A 22,849-nucleotide genomic window follows, 5' to 3' on the forward strand; every position below is an offset into this window, starting at 1 on the left:
TTTTTTTTTAAAGACGTGCTCAAAAATCTATTGAAAATGATTATATACACTCATTTTATCCACTTTATTAGGTACACCTTGCATGTACCTGGTTGGACCCCTTCAGAAGTGCCTTAATTCTTCATGGCATGGATTCAATAAGGTGTTAGAAAACATTCTTCAGAGATTTTGGTCCATTTTGACATGATAGCATCACGCAGTTTCTGCAGATTGGTCGGCTGCACATCCACGATACAAATCTCCCGTTCCACCACATTCCAAAGGTGATCTGTTGGATTGGGATCTGGTGACTGTGGAGGCCAAATGAGTATTGTAAACTCACTGTCATGTTCAAGAAACCAGAGCTTTGTGACATGGCATGCCGTCAGAAGATGTGGTGATGGACCTGGTTAGCAATTTAACGTTAGCATTTAAACGATGCTCAGTTTTTGAATAAGGTGTGCAAAGAAAATATCCCCCACACTATTACACCATCACCAGCCTGAACCGTTGATACAAGGCAGGATGGATCCATACGTTCATGTTGTTTTGCAAAATTCTGACCCTATCATCTGAATGTCGCAGCAGAAATCGAGACCAGAAAACGATTTTACATTCTTCTATTGTCCGATTTTGGTGAGCCGGTGTGAATGGTAGCCTCAGTTTGCATGTTCGTTTTCTGCAGACCTCAGTTGTAACGAGTGGATATTTTAGGTATGTTGCCTTTCTATCAGCTTGAACCAGTCTGGCCATTCTCCTCTCCCTTTGGCATCAACAAGGCATTTTCTCCCACAGAACTGCTGGACACTGGATAGTTTCTCTTTTTCGGACCATTCTCTATGAACCCAAGAGATGGTTGTGTGTGAAAATCCCAGTAGATGAGCAGTTTCTGAAATACTCGGACCAGCCCGTCTGGCACCAACAACCATTCCACATTCAAAGTCGCTTAAATCACCTTTTTCCCCCATTCTGATGCTCAGCTTGAACCTTGGCAGATCGCCTTGACAATATCTACATGCTTACATGCATTGAGTTGCTGCCATGTGATTGGCTGATTAGATATTTGCGTTAACAAGCAGTTGAACAGTTATACCAAAAAAGTGGCCGGTGAGTTCATACTGTATATGTTTAAATGTTGTAAAAAATATTATTCATATTATTACATGCATTCATGGTCTTTTCAATGAAAAGATATTGCAATTTTGTGCCTGTTCAAAAACCTTTTAGATAATTTTTTTTTTTGTTGTTGGTTTTTGTACACTTTTTTTTTCAGCTCAAAGCTATTGCATCAGCCAAAATTGTAAAAACCTAAATGAACTTGACATGGAACTCAAAGCTCTTCTGTTGTTCTTGTGTTTGCAGAATGATGGGTGACGTTCAATTTGTTACAGCATCTCATGTCTCCAAGACGACTATGACTCTGGGACGAGCTTCCCCCAGCAAAGAGCCCCCAGTTTTTACCCTCCCGCCACGTAATACCCGCATCTGCCAAGGTGGTACCGCACGTCTTGAAGGGAAGGTAAGAGAGATTCTTCATAACCATCCTGATCCCGACCCTCAACTGGTCCTCAGTAGTGTAATGAAGCAGACACAGTGTCTGCCAATTAATTTCATTTAAGACTCCCAACAATAATCTATTTTAGAAACTAGCTCTATTCCAAAACCTAGTGTGCTGCCTTGCTGTCTGCAGCATGTATAGGCAGCTGGCAGTTGTGAATGAATGTCCCTGTTTTTCTAAGAATTTACTGAAATATGTCATCCTTCTTTTGAAATGTCAAGCCTTCCTCCCTTGTCCTAAGCTGATAGCAAGGAGATATAAAATGTTATGTAAGATTATATCATGAGTTTTTCTTTTGAAGATTCTTATCAGGCAAACATCTGTGTTTTATTATGTTCTGAGAGTGTGTTGAGGACAGTTCATTGGGACACTTCCTTGCAGTCTCAAAATGACACAGCAGGCAAATACTCCAATAATATATGTGTCTGTTAAAGCTGTGTGTGTGCTGTCTGAGGCCAGAAAAAAGGACATTTTAAGAGACTCTGAGAGAATTACAGCACTTTGTGTGCTACAGACGTGAATTATGTCTCGAATCATGCAGTGAGAGGGCATTTCAGACTTGAATAAGTTGACCCTGGGTCATTCTAAACCCTGGGTTTATAGACTTTTTGGTCTATAAAGGTAAGAATAAAACATCCTCTTCTTCACTCCAATTGAAGTGTTTCTGTCATAATTTGACATTTTACCCCCTCAAAAGGCTAAAATGATTGCACACTCCATAAAAATGCTAGGTTAAAAACAACCCAATTTGGGTCATTTTTAGAAACCCAGCATGGGTTAGTCAGCTGGGTTATTTTAAATGTATGACCCAGCACGCTGGGCTGTTTATCTTACCTCAGCTATTGTTTAAACAAATTCTGTACTTCTGGGTTACAATGAACACAAAATGGGATGGAAATTTAAATAATGCATGCAGAATAACTACAGTAAAAAAGACAGCAGTAATATCAAAAAGTAAAAACGTATATTGATAAGAAAGAACACTCAGGAATGGACAAAAATAAATTGTTGAATGAAGTAATTGTTGTTTAAGTCCCAAAATAGTCCATCTACAGCCAATAAATCTTGCACTCTGAATCTTAAATCTCACTAAAAATTATTATAATTTTTTTAACTGACAAGCAGTTTCAAAAAAGTTCTCTCTCCTTTCTGCTTTGATTAGTTTTATTTTATTTTCCACAAATATTCCTGTCATATTCCATCCTGTGCACCAACACAGATAGGCAAAGTGGAAACTGTTCACAGAAAACCGTTTGAGCTTTAAAGATGCTGTATGTAAGTTTTTGACTTTTTTAAGCATAGAAATACCATAAAATGTATTTAGGCAACATGCTGAGTTCACATATTTGTTTCTCAGAAAAACAATGCTACTGTTCTCTGATTGGCCAGATTGCCCAGTCTTTTGTGATTGGTCTACTATTACCATAACTACTTCAGCTCCATATGGAGGCTTCCTAAAGCTCAGCGATTGTGCACACAGTAAAGACCGTAATGATGGCGTTGATTTTACCATATCAATCCCAGCATCAGTCTGACGATGAAACATTGGAAGAGCTAGTTATTCAACCCGAACCCTATTGCAAGGGGCTCGCGAACAGCTGACATCTCTCTCTCTTTTCAAACAGATTACATAAACACAGAATATTTGTTTTCGATTTGATTTACATTATTTAAAGCCTGACATTTCAACGTTTCTTTAGACATATGTCTCATATTTGTGTGACAAGTATTCACTAAGTTACAGTTCATTTTCTGAAGACTATCTGAATGAACGTCATTGAGAGAGAGGCTGCAGATCACGCATCATGTTTGTTTTCTTTATTTAGCAAAAAGCACAACATTTTGTTTTTATTGTGAGTATACACAAATAAAAGTAGAAACTTAAAGCTACACTGTGTGATATTTTCCCCCATCTAGTGTTGAAAAGGTAAATGACCATCCAGTGAATTTTAGTTTCTGTTCCTCTCAATTCCGATTTCGTTTCAACTCCTACGGTGGCCGATTTAGTCCAAGATTAACATGGCTTCCAGTTCGACCTCGTCCACATTCGACACGGTGCCTGTGGGATATTCTGTGAGCAGTGGGATGGTTGGAACTCAACTGGCCTAATTATTCGGCTAGAAAGAACTGCAGCTAATCCAGAGTGAACTTTGATGATAGTAATGTTTATTCAGTCATCCAATTGCAAGGCATAAACAGGTTTGCGTGGATATGTACATAAATGTGGTTTCTGTGAGAGAACAAATAAGGATGGTAAATATACATGATAATGACATGACAGAAGATACACAGTTAAGAACTGTATAACTAAACTTATAAGTTACATTTGTATAATGTAACCGTAAACCAGAGCTTATTGTACCATATATAGGCGCTAAATACAGCTGCATTAAAAAGAGCGGACAATTGTTATAACAATTGTTAATATGCCGATCAGACCTGATACATATTTCCATCAACATACATTACAGGCAAATATTTTCTATAAATGAATAAACATTGTTGATAACAAAATAACTGAATTATTATACAAATAGGTGAGCATTACGCTATTGTAAGTTGACACAAAAATACTTCTGAGGTGGCATCAACTGAATTACGCGATGACACACTCTGAAACACATCTACAATGACAATAACTATTATTACTTACGGAGTTATTAACGCACAGAAATACCACACAAGGAAAAACAGACTTTTGAGGAATAAACAAGCCAGGAAAACTCCGTATAACTCTGTTACTGGACACTGCTGAGATGAAAACTCTCTGCGCATGCACCAGACAAGTCTGAACAAGTTGACGCGCACATGCGCGAGGCAAGGAATTTTGTACAGTGCCATCGAGTGTTAAAACCGGTTAAAACGCGAAAGGCGAAGCTTGAATTTACGGGTATGTCCCTCTTTGGCTAATGTACTTTCAAGATGGAGGGGCAACATGGCGACCACCGTTACATCCCATTACCTTATGTATTTTCAATGGCATATTATAAACTTACGAGAATACTTTATTACTTGAAAGAAGTAAATATACATTAATGAGCACATATATTTTTGAAAGAACTAAGAGTTTTTTGCTAAGAATAGACTAAAAAAGTTACACAGTGTAGCTTTAACAGATTATAATGATGTATAACACTTGCAATGATAAAAAATTTGTTATTTGAGTCTCTTTGGCACTGATAAGAAAAAAATCAAGGCCGTCGCGCTGGCGTGATCTTCGACCTCCAGGGGTTAAAACACGGATAAATCAACTCGGATAAATTAAATCAATTTAGTGTAAGTTTATTTGCCTTCCATTGTAAATTATGGTCGTTCCTGTTGCGTGTCCTTAAACTGGCAACCCGCGTGAGCGTCGAGTCTGAGGAGGAGGGGGCAGGGCAAACAATATTTTGAATTTCGACTGCAGTATCCATTTCAACCAGTTGTTGTCATCCTTACACGCTGCACCTTTAAATTGTGTGACATGCATGCTCTCATTTACATCCCCACTCCCAGTCCAGCACTGTTGGGTTACTTATTTTGAATGATTATCAACCCAAATTGGGTCAAACCCAGCTTTCTTACCAAACAGTTTCAACCCAGCCTTTTAGTGGAAAAAAAATACCAAAAAACACAAGACATGTGATTTGGTGACATGTTTATCATCTAGCCATTACGTTCTAATTTTTCACTTTGAACAAGTTTGGCAGCGCACCCTGCTGAAAAATATAGCATCACTGGTCACCAGCATAAAGTATGCTTTGCATGCTGAGACCAGTATGGGATGTTGATTTCTTGTTTGCTGGTCACCAGCATGGGAAATGGGAGGGCTGGTGGACCAGCTACATCTGGTAAATTTAACTTGAACAGTATGACTGGTCCAACGGCTAGACAAGCACTATATCAGCTCTAACCAGCATAAACCAGCCTGAACCAACAGGGAATTCATGCTGGTTTATGCTGGATTTTTCAGCAGGGTTATGTGGGGTTAACATGGCAAAATGCTCCAGGGTTTCAAAAATTCTAAATTACTAGTGTGAAATATTTCTCTACCCGAGGTTAAAAGCAGCTTGTAGAACGACAATGATCCAGGGTTAAGCGCAGTGTGAAAAGCCCTGAAGTGTGCTGTTATACGTTTTCAACAGTTCATACAAGTCAGTGTGTTTTACATCATTGCATTAGTTAAAAACAAAAGTGACAAGGGCAGTGTGTTCTTCAGCTGGAGTTGTACACTCCGAATTCTAGATGATACATGAGTTGCCAAAGTTGTGACATTGCAAGGGGCAAGTCGATTTGAAACATTGTGGAATCCATGATAGATATCATGTAATAACGGTGTATATATATTTTTTATATATTATATCTTTATAGAGATTGGTGAGAGGACAATACATCTGCAGTGAATAATAATGAATGATTTTGAAGTTATTTTAGATGCTGTAGCTACTTCAGTCATTTTCAGCAGTTGGATTTAAATGCAGTTATTGGGTTTATTGTTCTGAATATAATAATTTTAGTTTGTTTAGGCTACATCCATGTTATGTTTCTGACTTGACGTCGTAGTAACGAATGACCTCCACTGCTCTAGAGTCCAGTGGCGGCGTGCTTTACAGCACATCTGACGCTTTGCATTGCACTTGGTGATGTAAGGCTTGGATGTAGCTACTCGGCCATGGAAACCCATATACACACGCTCTCTACACACTGTTCTTGAGCTAATCTGAAGGCCACACAAAGTTTGGAGGTCTGTAGCTATTGACTACAGAAAGTTTGCGACTTCTGCGCACTGTGCGCCTCGGCATGCGCTGACCCCGCTCTGTGATTTTACGTGGCCTACCACTTTGGGCTGACTTGCTGTTGTTCCCAATTGCTTCCACTTGTTATAATACCACTAACAGTTGACCGTGGAATATTTAGCAGTGAGGAAATTTCATGAATTGGACTTATAGGTGGAAATCTATCACGGTACCACGCTTGAATTCACTGAGCTCCTGAGAGCGACCCATTCTTTCACAAATGTTTGTAGAAGCGTCTGCATGCCTATTTGCTTGATGTTATACATCTGTGATTGGAACACCTGAATTCAGTGATTTGGAGGAGTGTCCCAATACTTTTGGCAATATAGTATATGTGCTAACTGGCCATTAGCTGTAGTTTTTGCAGTGTGTTCATACTCAACTTTTTGTCACAGTTGCAGGCAATGTGAAGCGACACCACTTTCATATCCGCTAGTTATTTGAAGCTGGTTTTGTGTGACAGCATTAAAACTCTCAGAATATCTAAGCAAGCACCCATTTTTCCCAGAATATCTAAATGTTGAATTGTCTTTGTAATTTTGTGTAATTTATTGGCAGAATAACAGACATTCCATTTCAGGTCACACAGTCCTGAGTCTTGAAACTCTGTGCTACCTGCAGTGCTTCCATATGGCACAAATGTTTTATGCAAGTATAACTCAGAATTTCTCCTCAAGCGTAAAGTGTTCTAGCAGACACAGGAAAGCCCTGAGCACAGGTACAGCTGCTGGATTGGAGTGAATTTGCTATGGCTGTCAGTGGAAAGTCTGACAGAATCTCATCTATCTTTATGTATTAGCACTAGTTGAATTCATTTCCATTTTTACATTCTGAACAGAGACAGTGTCTGTTTTTTCTCTAAGCTGACATTCCTAGGCTGAGAACAATACCTGAAAACAACACACAGGATCCAGCTTTATTTAAACATGTCTTTTCATGCACTGGACTTTCAGCTGCTGACTGAAGTAAACTTTGCATTTAAACTAGCAGAATCTTAAAAGGTTCATGTTGTGGGGTTACAAATTTATACATTGTTATATCTAGGTTCCAATGTAATAGAATATAACTGAAAACATTACATTTTGAAGTAAACTTGAGGACGTCAGGCCGTGTAAGTGGTTGAGACATTAAGTCTTTTGTGTTTATGCACTTTCCTGACTATTTACCATGACAAGTTTAGAGCAATACTGCCTGAGTGATTGGATTAGCATCTATGCGTTTGAATAGTTATGCTGATTAGGAGTAGGTGATACTCTGTCTGGGCAGGTTTTCCCAAAACCTGTATATTTAATTAACATGCTTTGTTCAACCTCAATGTAAATCCCTCCCCCTTTGGAATGTATATAACCTATCAGGTATACTGTTAAATCAGACTGTTTTCGGACGACCTGCAGCACAGAGAGTTCTCATTAAAAGAATCACTTCTGTTTTGATCCCGACGTCTCCTGGTCTCTATACTTCAAGAAACAACAGAAGTTCACAACAATGTCATACATTTGTTTATCATTTTATATATTTTTTTGATTTCTGATTGTTTATTAATATTGAGTTATTTACAAGTAACTCTTACTTACAAGTAATTTTAAAGGTGCTATATGTAGAATTCAGAAACACTTGTTATTAGCGACGCAGGTGGCCGTTAAGTGAACTAACATCAGCAACTTATTGCTCGTGCTCATAAATAACGTACTCGAGACTGAATGTGATTCAAGGCCCCGATATACAAATTTATTTTTAATTCTCTGGTTAGAAGTAAAAAGAAGTTGGAAATACCTTTGCATCGATATACTGTTAAGGAACATCCCGACACCGTTCACACTGCTGAGAGCAACGTTTAGAAGAATATGCAAATATATGCGGCGCCCTGTCCTCTCAATTAAAAAGTAAATCCACAACAAAAATAACAGCTTTGAGAAAGCAGCAGTTAAGAAAGCATCTGATCATAGAGATATGGATATGTTTGCACAAGCTCTGCAATTCACAATTATCATGTTGATAGATGAGGTAATTAAAGTTTACACTGATTATAAAATATATTTGCAACTAAGGCCAAATCCCAATTCTATTTTATACCCCTTCTCCTTGCCCCTTGAAACAGAGTGGCATAGGCATGGGGTGAAAATATTCCCCTAAGAAAGGGGACACCACTTCTACACCATTACATGTCATCATATCCCCTTTCTTTGATTGGTGTCACAGAGCACCTGTAATACAAGCGAGTCAGTTGTTGCCTTGGTAACGCAAGAGTTTACAGACGATACATGTCGTAAATAGCGACTGCGTTATGAAGGATGACCAGATATTTATTTTAACTGTATTATTAATTTGTGTTCACATAACTCAAATAGCGTGTTTAGCAAGCTATGTAAAAACTGGTAGCCAGGCAACACACAAGTGATCGATCACGAGTGGCAACATCACTACACGCATTCTAGCAGCACGGTAGTCTGTGTATGCAGCAACTTTCCTCATACCCCTTTTTTTCTAAGTGTGGTCCCGAAAAAATCTTCGTTTGAAAGGCTGTCTGGCCCTTCCCCTTACCCCTACCACTCCAGTCAAAAGAGAATCGAGACACCTCCACCCCCTTCATGTGAAGGCACAAAACGAAGGGGAATGTGTCGAATGTCTTTTAAGGTTAAATGAGTTTTCTTCCAAAATGTTTGCGCGTTAAAAAATAAATACGACCTCATGTTGTGTCAATCACGTTTACACACTGCCTCCGAAACTTTTGTCCGTCATAAAAAAATTTGGATCGGGTTTGATTTTCTGTTTCTCTCACCCGTAGCAAGCATTTTGAGAGGGGTTTTGACAATTCAGAGCCACCGGATGACGAATAAGAAAAACGCATACAAAAAATTTCTGACTCCGTGTGCAAAGACCTTAACTCTTTCCCCGCCAAACATTGGATTTTTCCGTTATTTGTGAGAAAACGCTTCCCTGCGAAACACGAACATTTTGTGGGTTTCTGGGTTTTCACTGTTAGATGCTAGGGGGCGCTATTCCGCATCTTCTGAATGAGAACTGAATCTCCTGATAAAAACACAAGCGAGGAAGACACAAAAAAAACAAGTGATCGTATGTAAGCAGAAGCATATGTAAAATAACATGGTCATCAACATTAAACATCTTATAAATCAAAACCTAATGTTACTGAATGAAATGTCGACCCAGGACAAGCTCTAGAGCCCTATTCGGACGGGATTAGTTTAACATGGGAAGGTGGGGGTAAAGTAATTATTACCAGAGGTTCTCTGTGATTTTAGTCCCGTCCGAATGTGCCATCTCAGTAATCATTACATACAATGTCAGTAAAGATTACGGAGACTTTTACCTTCTGTAAAAAGGTCCGGAAAAATGACCTCGGGTAATACTAATCCTGTTCGAATAGACCCGCTGTAAAAATGTACGGTAAAATTCCATCATTTACTGTTTAAAAGTAGTTTTTGGCGCGTTTTGCAAGCATGGAGGCGCTTCAAACAGCACTCGGTTGCGTTGAAGGTGGTGGGATAACTCTGTGGCAAACCTCCAGTATTTCCCGCATACCATTTAAACCAAAAAGAAGATTGAAAGCACTTATTAGAGGCACAACACTTACATTAGAATATTTTTTTTATATTCATATAATATAAAAATGTTATTTAAGATTTTTTTAATATTCCGAGATTAAACACAGCGTTTCCTCCCTGCTTCAGTTTCGCGTTTTTCTTGTTGGCGTGTTTGCTCGTGATAACAGGAAGCAACATCATACGACAAGGAGGTTACTGTGGTGCGTAAAGCGAGTTACCCTTCCCACTTCTGCTAGTTTAACTGAGATGTCTTATCCCGTGCGAATTGGCCATTAACATTACAGACGTCCTGAGGTAAAATGACTTTACCCCCACCTCCCCATGTTAAACTAATCCCGTCCGAATAGGGCTTAGGACTGTGCAAGCATTAGGGGTGTTGATGGTCTCGATCTACTCCATCTGTGATTGGTCAACGTTCTGAATCTGATCTGGATGTAGTCTTTGACAAAATGTGATTTTCTCAGCTTTTTGTTCAAAATGTTGCTTTTTTTTTTTTTTAAATGAAACTTACCCATATTTAAGTGTTGATAAAAAAGGAATGCATGAAGCTAGAATAAAACTTCTAAAAGAAGAGGGTTTGCTCTTTCTTTTGATATATTGCATGCTCAGATATACATAAAACAAAATATTCTATGGGCCATTAAATATTTGTGAAAATTATCAAAAACCCTGGCGGTGGCTGGCAACTTTTTTTTAAAACGCTGGCGGGGAAAGAGTTAAGTGGTAGAAATGTGATTGGGCCTAAATACTATATACTGAATATGTGAGACAGTTTGAATTAATCCCTTTTCTTTGCATGACACATTGACATTACAGTACCTAGTAGCTCTTCAGTTCATGTGTCATAGAACATAATAGAGGCTCTCAGAAGTGCACATTAACATCACATCCTTTTGATTTTCTTTGCAAAAATGGAAATATTTTTCATATTAAAAGGTTGACTGATCCTGAAGTTGTGAGTTTTCAGTATGTTGTGGTCTGTTCCAGTCGTTCTGTGAGACAGCAGAAACAGCGCAAACAGGGATTAACATACCTTTGTCTTGTGACTCCTAGTTTCCTGTTGAACTGCTGTTTTCTTTCAGGGCACTGAGAGGTGAAGTCAAGCATCAACTGTTAGGCATGGTGGAGGTTTCACTGCAGTATTTAACGAAAAGGGTTTTTTTTTTTGTATTTTTTTTTACCAAACCCCCTTATGTCCAATCAAAACTATTTGTGTAAAAGCTCATTTTTAAAAAGCTAAAATTCAGGATTACTTGTATTGTCTTTGAAATATGATTTAAAATGTTCTTCCAGATGTACTGACATGCATTTATTGTAACTAAAATACAATTTCATGTAATTTCTATTGACACTTATATTGAATTTTTTTGAAATATATTTGTAATTACACATTTGTAATTATTAAGTTGCAATTTAGTACATGTATAAATGTATATTAACTTTAATATATATTAAATATATTAACTTTACATGTAACATCAAATAACACACCACAGTTTAAGTTATATTCAAGTACTCTACATGTGCTTTGTTAGTCAACAAATTAAAATAAGTAAGCATGACAAAATTATTAAAACATAATGATTTAAAATGTAAAACTTACAAAATGCACTTTTTAAAAGTTGTCATGAAAGTCAGACATGAAAGTGTACTCCATTTAAGTATGTAAGTGGCCTTTTATTTTATTAATATATTTTATAAAATGATATACCTGTAAGTGCAAACTTTAAATATTTGAAGTACAGTACAAATGCACATTCAATACAATTAAACACAAGGACAGTGATTCATATTTGAAAAGGAGGTTTGGACAATTCATATGCACTTTGTTTTACATCTCTTTGGAATGTACTTTAGGAACTCTCGGTTCAAGTAGTAGGTCTATTTACTGGGTAAACCTCAACGTATAATAAAATAGATTTAAACAGCATGCATGTACCTCTGTTTGCTAGATTTATTGTGGAGTGTAAAGGTTGAGGGGCACTATGTGCAGAGAATTTTCTCTGGTTCTCATGAGACAAGAGTGTCAGAGAACATGTTATGCTATGATCTAACACAGTGACCTAGTCTCTCAGAGTCACACTGCAGTTACTGCTTTTAGACTACAGTTTATTCTGTTGAAGAACCACCCAATTAGACAAGAAATGGCTGTCCGAGTGACATGCCAAGTGATCAACCACGATGTGTGTATTTTACAATAGTGGGTTTATCTGAAATCGATTATACAACAGTAATCAAGATAAAATGTAATTGTAGCATGTGCTTTTGGCAAGTGCTTTTTTCAGATCACTGACCACACACAGACACAGACAGGGACAGGGACAAAGACAATTATAATCTGCAATACAACTATTTGAGTGTAAAGGAAGACATGCTCTAAAACGCTTCAGCACGATCCAGTTCAGCAGGAATTAGGAAAGAGAATCCACAATAAAACTGTCAGACACCTCTCTCACAGGGACGCAGAAGCACATATGTCATTTCTAATGGCTGGAAAGAGCATCCGTATATCATGAGTTAGAGTCAAGGCCTTATTTTAGTTTTGAAAGATTGAAGTGTCTGCAGTTTTTCCACCTCTCTTGTATAGAAGCAACGTCTTAAGACAAACAATTTCCGTTTGTCATTGTCATTATGCTGGAAGTCTTTGGGAGTGGCATCTATTATAAAGAAACAGGTTTGGTTTTGTTGATTTTGTTACGTTAGTTGTTAATGTGCTGACCCAAGTCAAAAGAGCACACAACTGTCTATTATATTCTTTTCTTTAGATATGGTTTGGGTTTCACATGTTTATAGCTGCACTAAAAACGTAAAATATTTACGTATACGTGTGAATGTGTAGCAGTTTGCATGCATGAATTTCGTGGCATTAATGTTTTGATTCTATTGTATTTAATTTAGGGCTGTCAAAAGATTAATCGCGATTAATCGCATCCAAAATAAAAGTTTGTGTTTACATAATATATGTGTGTGTACTCTGTCAATTAGTATTTATATAAAAATACACACACATTCATGTATGTATTTAAGAAATATTTGCATGTATATACATTTATATAATCTATAATATATATATAAAAATATATTTTTTCTTAAATATATACATGCTTGTGTGTGTATTTATATATAAATAATAATTAACAGAGTACACACACATATATTATGTAAACACTAACTTTTATTTTGGATGCGATTTAATCGCGATTAATCTTTTGACAGCCCTAATTTAATTGTCATATCAATTACATGTTTTTTTACTCGTTTACTTCCTGTAATATTTCTCCTATGCAGCGACTGACAATACAATCATAAAACACACCATAAATTCACAAAAGACATAAATTAAATTTTTTTCTGTAATCCAAATCTTTAGAATCCACGTGTTTATGAAGAACAGATCCAAATTTTGCTCTTTATCCAGCGACCTTCATCTCCATTCTAAGCAGCGACCAACGTCAAATCCTGCGCATGACTTATGAATTACATTTTTTTTTTAAATCACGCACTCAAGAAGCGTTACGACAGTTGTATCGAATGCTTATTGGCTCTCGCCTGCTTCCTCACAGATTGTGGCATGTTGTGTTTTATGCCACGTTCCAGGCAAACCGTGTTTTTCCAACCTTCTACCCGTGAAAGTGCACTGCAACAGCAGTCAAACCTGTGACTTCCCATCCGTGAACTCGTACTAGATCGATGTACTCTTACGAGCTCTGACGTCACATAGCCAGCAAAACAACATTGGCAGCCCCTACGGATGCGGTGTTTATGAAGCAAATATACAAATAACGTAAAATAAAAGGTATAACAGCTTCTCTTGCTGTATGCATTGTTTTTTTCTCCTCCGTTTCCCTCAAATAAGCAAGGAGTAAGCACCTTTGGCGATAGAAATGATTGTAAATGAGTATAAGCCCTGTACGATCCGCCACGCTTTGTTAACATCTAGCTACCACAATTCCTTGGGCTCAGGCAGTCTGGCGTGACTTTACCTGGAACGCTACAAAGTCGTGAGTCTTGGTTTGAAGTTGTAATTTAGGGGCTCAAAAAACTGCCTGGAACGCAGCATAAGTCGATGTACATTTGAAATGGGAAATGTGCGCCTTCACGGAAAGAAGCCAGATCAACATTCAATTCATTTCATGAATTAATAACTTAAATTCTGCTCTGTATCTCACACAAAACTATACAGCCAGAGAGAAATGGGACAGCAACACATTGAGACTACTTTTGGTAGAGCATTTTCAATAAATAAATAAATTATTGTGATTACACTTGTCTGTCCGTTATGCTTTTATTTATAACTACATAGTTTAAAGAAATGGTTATGGGTAGGTTTAGGGGTGGTGTAGTACTAGTGGCTCAAAATATAGTTTTAATGCTATATTGTTACTAAAATAGACATTGTCCTACACATTTCTGTCCATTACTTTTTATCATTTTAATATTCTGTATAAATGGGTATGTTAGGGGATCTTACATTTATCTGTAAAATGGTAAAAGAGAAATTATACACAATATCTTTTGCAGATTCGTAAATATTTTGTTTTTTAGCTTTAAAAACGTAATAATGCTACGTTTAAATGTCCCCAATACATCAATATTTTACTTTTCAGCACCTATCCAGACGTACCAAAACGTAAGTTTTTGTGTCTTTGAAAGTTATGTATTAAAACCTACGTTTTAACGATGAGACCAGGCTGATAATTCTGCATGCATTAATCGTGTATGTGATTTGTTTAAAACAGCACGCCTATCCTGATAAAGTTATTGGTTTATCACTAACCTGTATGAGCAATAGAATATCTCTCTCTGCGTGAGAGGCAGTGAGACACTGACTTGCTGAAAATTGTACAGAACAGGAGCTTATTGAAAACAGATGTGATAAACTTACACTTCCATAAACTCTGCTTTTCCTCTATCTTTTCTTTCTCTCTCTCAAGTCATCCTTTTTAGTTCCACTTCCAGCAGTCCTAGTACATCTGTTGTCTTTCATTTCAGCTGGCTACATAGACACTATTTTAAAGGGTTAGTTCACCCAAAAATGCCATCCTACTTGAATATAACTTTCTTCTTTCAGCCAAACACAATCTTACATTAAAATAGCCAAGAGTTACATTAAAATAGCCAAGCTTTATAATGGGATTAAAAAGTAACTTCGATTTTGAAACCCCAAAAAGCGCATCCATCCATCATAAAAGTAATCCATACAGCACCAGGGGGTTAATGAAGGCCTTCTGAAGTGAAGTGATGCATTTTTATAAGAAAAATATCCATATTTATAACTTTATAAACTGTAATCACTGGCTTCCAGTAACGGCCGTACACAAGTCTAGTTCTGGTGGAAGAGTGACCTCTGACCCGACGCATGACGTACTGACAAACGTGGAAGCGCAGGGGATAGAGCAAAACAATACACTGGGCACGAATTAGTAGTCTAAAATTAGATTTTTTTTTTTTAAGAGAAATGTTGGAAGAGCTTCAGTTTGTTGCCCAACCCTATTTGTTTGAACCCAGAGAGGCGTCTATTCTCACCTAACTTTACACTACTCCTTCATCATTACCAGAAGCTATTAATTACAGTTTATAAAGTTATAATTATGGATATTTTTCTTACAAAAACACATCACTTCGCTTCAGAAGGCCTTTATTAATCCCCTGGTCCTGTATGGATTACTTTTATAATGGATGGACACACATTTTTGGGCTTCAAAATCTAAGGAAGGAGAGTGCGGGGCACAACCTAAAGCTTGGGGTTCAGAGTATTTATTTTTTCCCACATTAATTTCACACGTCTAATTTGTAATATGTCTTTACTCAAAGTGAAAGCGGTAAAATTATTTAAAGTGGCACTCCTCGACGGGAAGGCATAATTTAACTCACCATATCAAGTTTTTAGTTTTGGAAGAATGATGATTTTTTTGTTTATTCTTTATGTAAGTGTATTAATCTGCGCTGGTGGCTTGTCTGTGTAAAAGAGATTCAACGAATGCATGCATTGAAAGCGCAGGTGTACTGCGTTACAAAAAATGTAAGTTTACAGTAGCTGCTACATTAAACTACTATAATATAATGTATAATAATGCAATGGGGCAATATGTGTGGGTCCTGATAATGCCAAATGATTTTGCCAGTAAAAAAGGGTTTATATTATTTATAGGTATAGTATAATTCAATATTTTCAGGTTCAGAAATATTTTTATTCTGGTGTCACCATTGTTTTACTGCTTTACCTGTTCGCTCTTAGATTTCACCTATCCTAATTCTAATTTCATTTTCAAATTCTGTTTTATTGTTCAGCGACACACCTAGTCAATTAACGTACATACAGACGGTTCAGTAAGTTAAATGCACAACAAAGTTATTGAAAATTGTTAATGTTTTGGAAATAAATCTGTTATTTGAATTTCAGTTTAATATTTTTTTTTTTTTAAAGTTCAAAATATCGGGATACGTATCGGATATAAATCTATTGTTTAATAAACACTTATGGCACTTTTTTCCATTTGTCTTTTTTGTGTCTTTTTATTTTATTTTTTATATCGGAATAAATATGGTACTGTGGACTTTATAGTGAGGTATTATCGTACCGTGAAATGTTGATTTTTTTTTTACATCCCTAGTTGCCAAATGGTTAAAGAAAGCACAAAGTGAAGAAAAACTTAATAGCAATATACAAAAATGAGGATGCACAATACTTGACACTACAGATTACAGATTACAGACACCGACACAGCAAATTCACTAATAAGAACATTAACCCAAGCTTTAGGAATGTACAGTTTGAAACGTCAGCGCATGAATACCCAGGATCAATTTTTAACCCTGGATAAAGTATGAACAGTGTGAAAAGTGAAGCAAGATAATTGCTACCCATATAAAGCTTCAAACTGTCATAGATATTCAGTTGTTGTTGTGAAAAATGTGGATGAATGTCAGTAGGCAACAACTTGACTTCATTAAAGGGAAAGTTGACCCAAAAATGAAAATTAGCTAATGATTTACTCACCCTCAAACCATCCTAGGTGTATATGACATACAGTCAGAGTTATATTTAATAAATGTCCTGGCTCTTCCAAGCTTTATAATGGCAGTGAATGGCAGCCCAAAATTTTAAGCCCAAAAAAGTGTATCCATCCATTCTAAAAGTAATCCACACGGCTCCAGGGGGTTAATAAAGGCCTTCTGAAGAGAATCGATGGGTTAAGAAAAATATCCATTGTGGCCAGGTTGGTGAGCGAGAGACGTGGGAGGAGCGAGCGATAATATATAATAATATATATTAATCTATATAATATATAGAAAATGAGCTCCCTCATGAGAGGACTCGAGACCGGTGTGCCTCGCAGATGATGCTCATTCTCAATCATGTCTTGAGTCCTCTCATGAGGGAGCTCAGAGGCATATAAGGACGAGCAACACCAGTGAAGGACGAGAGAGGACCAGGCCTAGACTTTACGTTGTTTTGTTTTGTGTGTGCGCGGCAGTCGTCCGTGAGGGGCTGCCGCTTTTACTTTCATTTTGTGTTTATTATTTGATTAAAGTCTTTTAACGTTCGCCGGTTCCCGCCTCCTCCTTCCCATATCAACGAACTTCATTACATTGGTGTCGCTCGTCCTTATATGCCTCCGGGCTCCCTCATGAGAGGACTCGAGACAGGTGTGCCACGCAAGTGAGGCTCATTCTCATATAGCGCTTTTAACAGACCCATGGCCATCCAAGCGCTTTACACATTGCATCACATTCACCCATTCATACACCGACGGCGGTGTCAGCCATGCAAGGCGCCGTCCAGCTCGTTGGGAGCAGCTGGGGTTAGGGGGGTTAGCTGTCGAGGTGCTCATGGACACCTCAACACTTAGTCAGGTGGAACCGGGGACCTTCCGGTTTGTAGACAACCTACATGAACCACTGAGCCACGCTTTTGAAAAAATCCTAAGAAATGGCATAATCAGACTAAAACTGTTACAGTTAATGATTCCTTTGCACTAAAATCATAAGTATGGCGTCATTTGAAAGCAGACACTTGGCAGTTTACTGTAAATTCAAAATTATAATTATTTTCATAATCAAAAATAGCTATAATAAGCTTAAAAGTTTTGTAAAGTTATTAGAAATATATTTGTATCAAATATTTTTATGAAAATAAAATTGAAGTTGGCATTTTAGCAATCTAGAAGTGCACTACAGCTGAAGCCACATCTAAACATGTTATATTTCAAATCTGAAGATGATAAGTCTAAAACTCTGAATTTTATGAAATGTTTTTCAAGATCATTTCATATGATTTTATTTTGAGATTTCTCTAAAATGTTAACTGATGTTTATTGCCATCTCTTCTGAATTACTTTATATCACAAGAGGGATGTTTTAAATAACCTTCTGTGGTCTCATTTGGCTTCGGATCAAAAAATCAGACAGAAAATATATCATTTTACAATATTCTGCATATTGATAAAAGCTATGTCGTATAGCATTGCATTATAAATATAATCCATTATGAATACATCCAACATGGTATAAAGAACACAGACAAACCATACATCGTCGCGATTGTGTGTTTATTGTCTTCCAATGTCTCTATTTGCATCTTTAGCGATCTCATGAAGCTTTTATTATGGACTTCTATTATGGCACATGGTATCTTTTCGTCTGTCTGTACATGGACTACATGTGCACAGAGCACCCTCCGGCTGCCAGTATGAATTGAAAACAACACATAAGAGTCTCCATCGCTCATTATTAGGCTTCATCTGCGCATTTTGAGGAAGTATTGAATAAAAAATATTCCTCTGTTTAGAAATTTGACACAGACATATGAGAATCTATCAATATTTCTCCTCATCTGCACACTTTTGAACTAAAAGCCCTGAGGGATGTTGATTTGTCGCGAGTCTTCGTGACGAACATGGAGTTTTTTATGAATGAGAGCAGCTGAGGCTCATATTACAATCAAACGGTACCGACGCAGTTTTCATATTCATAACTCCTGACACATATTAACAAATTACTGTCACTATAAGACTTTGAGAATAAAACAGAGGTAAAAAATGGAAGCTTGACTCTTAGATCTTTTAAATGATGTATAGTTTGTCACTTGTAATTACTTGCATCTGACAGTCATTTGAGCTAACAAATAAAGCTTGAGGACGAATGCGCCCTCAATCCGGTTAAGATTAAACAGTATTGAAAGAATCTATTAAAAAGCCTTTTTTAATGAATTTTTTTGGTACTATCTACATAGAAAATGACACTAGAATATAGTGGAGCAGAATGAGTTGTGTTTAGCAGAGAAGCTGCGCATGTGTTAATGATATCAGAGTGTTTGAGTGCTCTGGGAGCCTGTAGACTGATTGTGCTGCAGTATTTCAGGTGCGTGACCTCGCCAGCTTTTAACAGCGAAGGTGAAGCCAGGAAAAAGTGATAACAGGAAAGAGAGAGAGAGAGGGAGAAACATGAGGTTGAGTTCGCTGTCAAACAGCCTGATGTTTCGGCCCACTACTCAGTGGAATGTGAGCGGTATGTATCAGTTTACTGCATAAACCTTCATGACCTGAGGGCCGTTCAGAGTGACGGTTTACCACACGTTTGAGCTATGAGAGTTATTTACACTGCTTGAAAGGGAGTACTATTAAAATTCACCTCACTATTGGTTCTCTTTCCTCAAAATGAATATAACCTAAACCATTTATTGTACGGTTTTCTTTTTTTTTTTGAGTGTACCCTAAATCTCATCAGTCATGCTCAAGTACCACTTAACCCCACCAAATCAGAAATGTCTCTGCAGAAATTCACTGCAGTTTCTAGCTGAAATGAACACTGTAGTGGCAGCAAAAACCACAAATTTGATCCCTGTTAACACAAATTATGATCATATTTTCACACAGTTTTACTACTAAAACAACTGAGCACCTAAAGGGACACGGTGAAAAAAAAAATGAAACGGGAGGAAAAATCTTTGATAATGCTTTTGCGTTCTCTCGCAAATGTTTTGCATTCCCCGAGAAACTTTGCACAAAGTTTCTGCGAGGGAACGCAAAGTTTCTCGGGGGAACGCAAACATTTGCAAGAGAAAGCAAAAGCATTGTCTTATTATTTTTTCCTTAGGGGCTCATAACTGTGTTATGACCTCAAAACACTTTTACCATAGTGCATGATATGTAAACTAATTTTGATGATTGCATCAAATACCGACTCCATATATATGGCTTTTCAAACATAGTAAATTTGCTTGGTAGCTCATCTGATACAGGATTGCATGAGCTGGAGCACTTGGGTATGAGACCCGTGAAAAAGGAGTCATGATAAAAAAGGATTAGTTCACTTCAAATTTTAAATGTCCTGATATTTAACTCCATCTCATCCAAGATGTTCATGTCTTCTTTCTTCAGTTGAAAATAAATTAATTTTTTGGAGGAAAACATTCCAGGGTTTTTCTCCACACCATTGCAACTTCCATGGCAACCAAAATGTTGAAGGTCCAAATCAATGTAGTTTCAAAGGGCTTCGAAGGGCTTCAGAGGCTTTGCGCGATCCCATACGAGGAATAGGGTCTTATCTAGCAAAATCTGCGGCTCGCCAGTGATTGCGCAATCACATCGAAAACTGCACACCAGACATAGGCAGACGTTCGCTTGGGGTGGTACTTCCGGCTACGTCTAGTATGACGTTTTCGACGTGATTGCGCAATCACTGGCGAGCCGTAGAGCAGCGCAAGATGAGCAGTTTAGGTAAAAAATTATATATATATTTTTTTTTATGGCCGATCGTTTCGCTAGGTAAGACCCCATTGCTCATCTGGGATCACACAGAGCCTCTAAAGCCCTTCATTTGAAACTGCATTGATTTGGACCTCCAACATTTTTATTGCCATGGAAATCAATGGTGTGGAGAAAAATCCTGGAATGTTTTCCTCAAAAAACTTAATTTCGTTTGAAACTGAAGAAAGAAAGACATGAACATCTTGGATGAGATGGGGGTGAGTAAAATATCAAGAAATTTAAATTTTGAAGTGAACTAATCCTTTAAATCCTTTAAGAGGAAGCAAAAATGCCATGGTTGCTTTAGCAAACATGTTTTTATTTCGCGTTTGCCTTGATATCCCTGTCGGTTAGCACTGGTGTAGGGTTTAGTGTAGGTGGTACGCTACAAACATGATAGAGTATTAACCTTTTAGCAACCAAAACATGCAACAAACAACATATTACTTTGCAGAAATGTCTTGGCAATTTTTTCCAATGAGCCTGGATTACCTAAATCTTGCAAAGATTGGTACAAGCCAGCAAAAGTTTCAGTACATACAAGTCTAGTTTATAATCATAATGGTCAGATTACACTTCATTCATAAAGTCTGTGAGTGGACTGCTTATCAAAGTGTGTGGCATGTGTACATTACTGAATGGATAGCTTAAAATACACTAAATTGAGCATATCGTAACTCTTTTATAGAATGTGGTTAGTAGCTATGTAAGTATGTGCTATGTAAAGTTTTGGCTTTATATCAGCAACAGCAGGTCATTAGTGAATATTTGTCTGAGGCCCCATAATGAGAGCCAGGTGGAACATCCCCAATACTGATTCCAGATCAGCCCAGACAACCTCCGAACTCTGCATGTAACATCAGTCTGCACTCTTATTTATGAAATCAACATCTCAGACTCTAGAATCCGTCAACATTGTTTCAGTTGAGCGGCTGTCGTGTTTAGATTACAAAAACAAGCCATCATTGAAAAACAAATTATATCACATAAAAAAAGCATGCAAGAAAAAAAAAAAAACCTTCCCAGCTGGACATGCTCTACATTTGTGTCTCAGTTTGGCTTCTAGATGAGAAATCTTGCGAGACGCCTCAGAGAATGTCTGAGGAGTCTGATGTTCCCTGGAATGAGTTCTGGGCAGCAGTTTAAAGAGCTCATTAAAAGATGAGTGGATTTTGATTGCTAGTGATCTTGTAGCATAAAAAAATTATATTGATATATTGGAACAAGCTGGGTATGTGGTTTTGTCTCATGTTGTTGCTGTTGTTTTTGTATGTACACATACAGTGCCCCTGAAAAGTACTTACACTTAAGCCAAAATTAACTTAGTAGTACTCCTGTCATTTCACTAGCCACTGTACATCTACTCAAATGTAAGGGTGTATTTAGTAGTGTTTGCAAAGTCAAGCATTACTATTATATAGCTATAATTACAGAACAAATGTTATATTTACAATATATTGCCAAAAGTTTTGGGACATCTGCCTTTACATACACATGTACTTTAATGACATCACATTCTTAATCTGTAGGGTTTAATATGGAGTTGTCCCACCCTTTGCAGCTATAACAGCTTCAACTCTTCTGGGAAGGCTTTACACAAGTTTTAGGAGTGTGTTTATGGGAATTTTTGACCATTCTTCTAGAAGCGCATTTGTGAGGTCAGGCACTGATGTTGGACGAGAAGGCCTGGCTCGCAGTTTCCACTTCACTTATTCCCAAATCTGTTCTATCAGGCTGAGATCAGGATGCAGGCCAGTCAAGTTCCTTCACACTAAACTCACCCATCCATGTCTTGTTATGGACTTTGCTTTGTGCACTGGTGCGCAGTCATGTTGGAACAGGAAGGGGCCATCCTCAAAGTTGGGATGAAATGGCATGAAATTGTCCAAAACGTCTTGGTATGCTGAAGCATTAAGAGTTCCTTTCACTGGAACCCCTGAAAAAGAACCCCACACCATACTCCTCCACCAAACTTTACACATGGCACAATGCAGTCAGGGAAGTACCATTCTCCTGGTAACCACTAAACCCAGATTCGTCCATCGGATTGCCAGACAGAGAAGCGTGATTCGTCACTCCAGACAACACGTCTCCACTGCTCTAGAGTCCAGTGGCGGCATGCTTTACACAACTGCATACAGCGCTTTGCATTGCACTTGATGTAAGGTTGGATGCAGATGCTCGGCCATGGAAACCCATTCCATGAAGCTAACAGTTGAC

General features: G+C 37.6%; 1 protein-coding gene across 2 annotated transcripts in view; it reads left to right on the forward strand.

The window, feature by feature from the left end:
- Positions 1 to 22,849, forward strand: part of mylka (myosin, light chain kinase a) — a 133,093-nt gene that overhangs the window by 24,494 nt on the left and 85,750 nt on the right. For both annotated transcript variants that reach the window (XM_079822474.1, XM_079822475.1), the window contains one exon: positions 1,342 to 1,498. In XM_079822474.1, coding sequence (XP_079678600.1) covers positions 1,343 to 1,498 — 156 coding nt within the window. In that variant the 5' untranslated portion in view covers position 1,342. The remainder of the gene's footprint in view (positions 1 to 1,341; positions 1,499 to 22,849) is intronic.

Source organism: Gobio gobio (genome assembly GCF_949357685.1).
Source record: "Gobio gobio genome assembly, chromosome: 7".
Classification (NCBI taxonomy): domain Eukaryota; kingdom Metazoa; phylum Chordata; class Actinopteri; order Cypriniformes; family Gobionidae; genus Gobio; species Gobio gobio.